Source organism: Octopus bimaculoides, chromosome 29, assembly GCF_001194135.2.
Source record: "Octopus bimaculoides isolate UCB-OBI-ISO-001 chromosome 29, ASM119413v2, whole genome shotgun sequence".
Taxonomy (NCBI): domain Eukaryota; kingdom Metazoa; phylum Mollusca; class Cephalopoda; order Octopoda; family Octopodidae; genus Octopus; species Octopus bimaculoides.
The window spans coordinates 818,816-826,626 of NC_069009.1; the positions used below are offsets into that span (position 1 = coordinate 818,816).

A 7,811-nucleotide genomic window follows, 5' to 3' on the forward strand; every position below is an offset into this window, starting at 1 on the left:
GGATGATGATAATGAAAGAGTAGCTGATATTTATGATGATGTATATCATAAGAGTGACGGTGTACATAGTGATGTTGTTGGTGTGAGTGTTGTTCGTGATTGTCCCCATTATGACAATATTGGTTTTCTTGGTGGCAGAAATAAGAGAGACCAAATTACACTTACTTTTCATATTCTTCGGAACTTTCCCCAGCTTCCGTGCTTTTCGTTTACATACACATGGATAGATCACATCTCTGGTATCTTTTTTGTATATACAGTAACATATGAAGATGAACATTCCTTGAAGGGTATTGAAGATGGCAAAGAGATATTTAAACACTTCTGCTGCTTCGTGGAAAGCGAAGAATGCTAAGATCCAGCAGAATCCTAGCAGAAAGCACAAACCAACGATACCAAAAACACGTACTTTGTTTGTTTTGTGTTCAACTTGTTCGTCATTTTGCATTGCTTTAAGTCGCCGCATAACAAAAGAAAACATGATAAGGTTGAAGAGGAGAATGATCACCGCGGGAGCCAGGAAAGCTGCATAGAAAGCTGTGTTGGATAACCAACAGCTGCAAAGAAATAGAAAAATCAATCATTAAACTCTGTGCTAAGTAGAATTAACGGGTCGAATATTTTCAATTACGCCCCCCGCCTCATCAGAATTACTACTCTCTAGCTTACAAAACTGAGAATCCTCCCGTTCTGATGCCAGTTGGATTAGAAAAGTGCGAGAACATCGGCGAACAAGCTAGGTATATCTACATGAACTTCATTGGGTAGTCTAGCCAAAATAGGTGATTTACGCCTCGTGTAGTCGCTCGAGGCTTTGACTGTTGTTATCGGCTTTTCGCAACACTGCCGCCTCTGTGTCTACGATTGCACCAAACACTCATCCTAACCGCGATCCTATGACTGCGAGTCCGTTGCCCTAACCACTGGGCCATTGAACCTCCACACATACATACATAAGAAATTGATATAATATTTAGAGTTGATCAAGAAATGTTTTTCAGCCTTTGAGACGGTCATGTAGCTGTATAATCGTCCCCTCGTTAATACTTGCGATGATAAAAGAAAAGACATTCGATTTCTTTAACGAATTTCAGTCACAGTTTTTGGTAGAAACATCTCCAACGTTATGGTATATTTCAAGAATTTCTAACATTAGCATAAAAAGAAAAAAACTTAATAGCTTAATAGTACAATGGGTTTTATATTATTTAATTATTAAATTGAAAAATATACGTTGATTAGTTTATTTATGTACGTTACTTTGCATCTATATTTTTAAAGTTATATATCAATAGATATTTATTCTTATTGAATTGAACGGGGGGACGGATGAGATCGTAAATACCTAGAAAACAAAAGAAAACATTATCAGTGTGTAACTACCAAGAATCAATGACATGGCTTTATCCTGACTGTGGATTCTTCATTATTCTACAATATTCAACGCTGGAATAAGACTAGCAAATTAGGGCAAGAAAACATAAATACTTACACTTGTTCAGTTACGCTGTAATTGTTTGTGTGGTTAGTTGCCAGAGTAATTGTGACAATGACAGCTGGAAGACCTGACAACAACATTTACAGAAATGAATAAATATTTGTTGATATTAATGAACATTTTTAAGAAATACATGAAATTTGAATAAATGTAGTTGATTATGCTTTGTCCAAAAGAAATTAGTAATATATTTCGTATCTCCCACAGGTCACTCCTAGACACTTGCTTCTTTGGTTTCTAGAATAGGTACGACTAACAGAGAACTTCGATTCTATCAACTCTGTTTCAGTGGCAAACAAAGAGTAAGAAACACTGGACATTCTGGCCAGTGGTGTAATGACTAAACTATATGGAAGACAAAAAAATTCACTCTCACTAACTTCTTCACAAATTTCTTGGTGCAATAGGTGAAAGTGCAAAATGAGTAAGTCTTAGAGATGAAGTCGAAGCGAAACTATGTGAATGAAATTGTAATCTGAGGCTGCTCGAATGGCTTAACTAGTAAATTTATTTCTTTGTAATTTTCGTTTCCTACGTATGTTTAAATATGTTTTTTCATGCACTTCTGCGTCCCCATATTTACATCACGCTTGAACTATTTTCCTATCTCACCAATTTTACTAATTTACAACAGGTCTGTACCATCAACAAATTCACAAATATAAGACTTTAAAACAGAGAATATATGTGTGAGATAGATAGATGGATAGATAGATAGATAGACAGATAGACAGATAGATAGATAGATAGATAGATAGATAGATAATAGATAGATAGATAGACAGAGAAAGAGAGAGAATGCGTGTGTGTGCGTGTGAGAGAGAGAGATGAAATTAGCGATAAAATGAGAGAAAACCATTATACATACCCCAGACCAAAATTGAACTCCTCTTGATAAAAGATGATCGAATGGTTTTGAATACAAACAGGCCTAGATATATATGAAGTGCTTCTACACTCATCCACATGAAAGATGTTAGAAGGAAGTAGTGTAACACCGCAGCCGCTGCCTACAAAAACAATACCAACAATAATGATATCTGACATTGACGCATGGCCTCGAATATATATTATTTTGAATATATATTATTTTGAATATATATTATTTTGCAGAGTTGGCGTATAGATGTCATTTGATTGACATTTTGTATTATTGAACGCAAACGGATAAACACTAAAACAAATCCCACTGAAATTTTAATAGAAATCTCAAAAAACGTCCTTCAATATACAAGGGAATTTCGGTTGATGTTTTTGTCGATACACTACATTATTACGTCATAGTAATGGCTTCAAGTTTCTGCTCAGGGCCAGCAATTTTGGGGGCTGTGGATACGTCGATTACATCGACTCCAGTGCTCAGATAGTATTTACTTAATTGACCACGAAAGTATTAAAGGCAAAATCGACCTCTGTGGAATATGAATTCAGAACGAAAAGACGGACGAAATGTTGCAAAGAATTTTATCCGTCTCGTTATCTTTTCTGCCATCTCGACGCCTTCATCATTACATCGTGATAATATCAATAATAATTATTTCTTCTGCAGGCACAAGGCCTGAAATTCGTGGGGGGAATGTCTTAGTCGACTACATTGACCAAAGTGCTCAGCTGGTATTTATTTTATCGATATCCAAACGTGAAAGGTGGAATTCGAGCTCAGAATGTAATGACGGACGAAATGCCGCTAAGCATTTAAATATCTTCTTAGTATATAACGGTGGCAAGTTTTACATCATCTGAAAAGTCATTAGTTGAACTATTAGTCCTCTTGCATTCTGGGGGGGGGGGTATCAAAGCGTTTGTGTGACATTAGACCCCAAGAAACGCCCATAAATTGAATGCATCTATCTGGGCCACGATCATGGCCCATCGTGCTTTGTGTTAAATATGTGTTCACTTACCTTACAAACAGCTGTTATTTTTGTACTATATGCTTGGAACCCAACAAGAAAGGTAAGATAAGTGGCAGCTAAAGAAATGCTCAAATTTACTAAAATCTTTGAAGACATTAATTTCCATAGACTTCTGAAATAATGAAAACAAGAAATAATACTGCATTAAATTAACACAAATATAAAATACACTGTTCAAAGCACAAAGAATTACTACAACTATGTTTATAGGTGATGGTCATTCGAAATATAAATGATATAACTATGTATTTACAATATGTATATAGACATTGTGTAATGTAGCTGTGTGTTTATTGAGCAAAAACACCTAAAGCTCCACGAGGCTCCGGCAGCGGGAGGGTGATCCCTGTTGTAATCTTTCGCCCAACTTTCTCTCACTCTTTCTTCCTGTTTCTTGAGTAACGCTGCGATGGACTGGCGTCCCGTCCAGCTGGGGGGAAACACATACATATTTAAATGATGAACTGGAAAGTTTCACAGATTTTTACAGTTCCAGTGATGGATTGGATCTGTAGTCTTCGATTTAGCTTTCTCCTTTCTGGTTTTGAGAAGTCTAATTTCATGTATGTATGTAAGTTGTATATATTCATGTATAAACACTGTCTGTCAGAAAAACATAGATTCCTGATTAAGATTAGGGAATACGGAGCAACGTTAAACAAATAGTGACATTCTAGAAATCTGTAGTCAGTTCTACATCATTGGATTACTGCTTATGTCTGTGGGTGGGTGTAGCACCTAAACATATACCACGCATATATATATATATATACACACACCGCGCACACGTATTCTCGATCACACCCAAAAGAAGCTAGTCTGGTTGGATAGGAAATATAAACTCACCAACAAACTACAACTCCGCCACAGACATATTGTATAAACATGGTAGAGACCGATATAGTAGTAACAGTAAAGGCTATACTTCTCTGAATTAACTCAACGAAAACACACACAACACACCTCACTCCTCTTTTTCTAATGTCATTCTTACTGTGAGTCGCTTACAAAAACCTGCACTAAAATAATTGTCCAGTCAACAATCCTTCATCAAAGTGACAACACTCTGGAACTCTCTTTAAATCCATGATTTACCTGCAGACATCAACCACATCATGCTTCTTACCAATCTATGAGTGATCCACAAACTGATGGATATTGTTTCTTTGTTTTTGAACCGTTTATAAAACAAAATAGAAATTGAAATGCTTACTTGAAATAAACATGGACTATTACTGTGAGAACGAGACAGACAAATGATATTCCACAGCCAATGTTAGAAATAATAGACAAGAGTTCTTTATTCTTTACATCTCCTTCATTCTGGTAGACATCCTGCAATAGAAACAAACGACAACATATTAGCTCCTCTTTTTCTTATCTTATTCCTTTCTTATATACTAGTCAATACTTATATAAATTATGAGGGTTCATATAGGCGGGAGCCATCTTCTGTTACATGTTACATGATACTTAATTCCAGCATGAAGTTTCACTGTCTGCGTTCAGTTAGAATATACCACCATCGTATAAATCTTGAGTTCAAATTCATTGAAGGTATATCTTAGTATATATTATCAGTACAACTAATTGAAGCTGTTTGACCTAAACCGTTAACTGAGGGCCGACGTATGATATAAAATATGTGATAATTAAATACCTAGATAGTGTAATAAGGAGAAGTGAAGTTATTCAGTAATTTTCTAACAACACTGCCATTATGATGTCAGATGATAATAGAACTGGTATTGAGTGAACGAACTTATTGCATTACTTCAGCTATTCCTTTAAACTAAAATGTGCACAGAAGATAGGGGTAGGTTTTATTTTTACGGGTAGCAGATGTGTTGTAGAAACTGACAGATATTGGATATATGTGCATTATTGACATACAGGTTTGATGTAAATCAGAGGAGAGACTGTGTAACTGAATCATGAAGAGGCCAAATGTTTAACCTGTAAGCTACAAACGTATTATGTGCTTTAGAGAACTATTATATACTAAATAAGTATCTCTTACTTAGATTGTCATTCAGATTGTTTTAGCCCAATTGATTTTAAATCCAGTTGAAATGGTTGTTTTTCTCTGTCCCTTGACATTCATCTTTGGGAAAATCTCATGCATTTAATTGAGGATGATATCTTGGTACATCAGGTAGACACCGTTCTGAGTTTAAACTGATAAACAACAATAATAAGAGCACGATCAAACAGTGCCCTATTACAAAATACCAACCTCACATATTTACTAAAATATCCACCAACATGAAGGTTAATACGTGTTGAAATTATTTATGCAAAGATAGAATTTCCAATGTACTGGCGATTAACTATTTGGCGTAATGTTACCAACCATTAGTATGGTAAAACTTGTAAGATGGTTACAAGAACAAAGTACTTTCTTTCCAGGTTCATAGTTGGATACATCACAGCCCTTTGTTGACCAGTGGGGATTCCGCTCTGGGGAGTCATCCCAATAGACACATTGTGGGTTGGTGGCATTCTGAAAAACAATTACCTTGTAATTACTTTTTAATTTTAATCAAATTAATTTGTAATTAAAATACATGTAATGAATCTTTGCTAAAGTAACAAAATATCAGACAATGGTTATAAATGTTTAGTTATTATTGACACCGTGAACCCCAAATCACAGTTTGTAACGTAGCTTAACTGACAATTCTTGAACCCCAAATCACAGTTTGTAACGTAGCTTAACTGACAATTCTAATTTGTTTATAAATCTATGTATAGTATCATAATTTCTACTGTATCACATTAACAACTGAAGAAGCGATTAGTGGATGTCGTTCTTGAAATATTTAATGACCTACACAATGACATGATGTTCACGGCTGTAATGTGTTTCATCATAGGTTTGCTAGATCAGAGATGACATGAATGTAAACAACAATAACAACATCAACTATGGTCAACGGAACCCCAAAGAAATTTATCAGACTTAAAATACACAGCCACAATCAATGAAGGCAATAGACAAACATATTAAGAAAATAGACTGGTGATACTAAAAAACAACACAAGTAACTGGAAACATATCCGTCGCGTGCATTATAAAGATACAATAAGTTATAAGTTGAAACTACTACTACGACAACGACGACTACTACTACTACTACTTGTTCCACCGTGGTCCGTGTTTCATTTGTGAGCAGTGACGTATGGCCCTGAAACGCAACATAAATAGTGACTGCTATCACAAAATACATAGCTATTACCTGATCTATTACATTGAATGATATTGTAACTGGTTCATCAAGGCTGGTTATATTAACGTTAGGAACATTTGCAGCAATAATATGGCCGTTAATTTTAGTATTTGCTTTGGTACTAGAGTTTTCTATTATCTGTAAAGAGAAGTCGTTAAATAAATTAATTTATTCCGTAGAAGTGTTTATTAATACATCGTTAAAGCGTGATACCAAACTTTGGAGTTGCTGCACTTAGACATCATCACTTTAGCCTGTCCAACAGCTTAAAACAAAATATATTATATATTACAATATATATTACATGTGAGTTCACCACCACACCACATACTACCACACCACATCACAACACAACACACATTACCACCGCACCACACCACACCATCACCCCACAACACACAACGTTTAACGCTACCATTTCCATATTTGGATGAGGCAGGTGGAACTTTTAGAGGCGGCACATTTCATGTAACTGGATGACTTGCCTATCGCCAACATTCGTCTGTTTCTAGTCATGTAAATATTTCGCCAACTCCAGACGATAAGTTTCACAGAAAGCTACGCGTGTGACTTCTTTTTTATCGAAACGGGTTCTTCGCGGCAGTGTCGGTGGCAGCTAAGCTACCATCGGATATTTACTTGTTTTTATGTATAGCTGAATGAGCACAAGATCCACAACTCCAAAAACGAATGTCTTTTTATCTATCTATCCATCTGTATATATACACATGTGTGCGTGTGTCGTGTGTGAATAGGTACGGTGGCGCAAACATGAATACAACTCAAAATATGAGTATATGTTGTTGTTGGTGGTACTCTATCGCTTACGACGTCGAGTGTTACAGTTGATCCGATCAACGGAACAGCCTGCTCGTGAAATTAACGTGCAAGTGGCTGAGCACTCCACAGACACGTGTACCCTTAACGTAGTTCTCGGGGATATTCAGCGTAACACAGAGTGTGACAAGGTTGTCCCTTTGAATTACAGGTACAACAGAAACAGGAAGTAAGAGTGAGAGAAAGTTGTGGTGAAAGAGTACAGCAGGGTTCGCCACCATCCCCTGCCGGAGCCTCGTGGAGCTTTAGGTGTTTTCGCTCAATAAACACTCACAACGCCCGGTTTGGGAATCGAAACCGCGATCTTATGACCGCAGGTCCGCTGCCCTA

The 7,811-nt window shown here is 36.3% G+C and overlaps 2 protein-coding genes across 5 annotated transcripts in view; both read right to left on the bottom strand.

The window, feature by feature from the left end:
• The window catches only part of LOC106873851 (adhesion G-protein coupled receptor G2), a 9,155-nt gene extending 1,640 nt beyond the window's left edge, over window positions 1-7,515 (bottom strand). The window contains exons 1-7 of one of the 2 annotated variants that reach the window (XM_014921364.2): window positions 6,654-7,515; window positions 5,768-5,917; window positions 4,628-4,749; window positions 3,403-3,526; window positions 2,367-2,508; window positions 1,493-1,565; window positions 166-557 (exon numbers count right to left, since the gene is read on the bottom strand). In XM_014921364.2, coding sequence (XP_014776850.2) covers window positions 166-557; window positions 1,493-1,565; window positions 2,367-2,508; window positions 3,403-3,526; window positions 4,628-4,749; window positions 5,768-5,770 — 856 coding nt within the window. In that variant the 5' untranslated portion in view covers window positions 5,771-5,917; window positions 6,654-7,515. Of the gene's footprint in view, window positions 1-165; window positions 558-1,492; window positions 1,566-2,366; window positions 2,509-3,402; window positions 3,527-4,627; window positions 4,750-5,434; window positions 5,588-5,767; window positions 5,918-6,653 lie in introns of those variants that run through there. The other variant, XM_052977990.1, reaches the window with a different exon arrangement.
• The window catches only part of LOC106873850 (adhesion G-protein coupled receptor G6), an 82,527-nt gene that overhangs the window by 72,884 nt on the left and 1,832 nt on the right, over window positions 1-7,811 (bottom strand). The window lies entirely within an intron of this gene.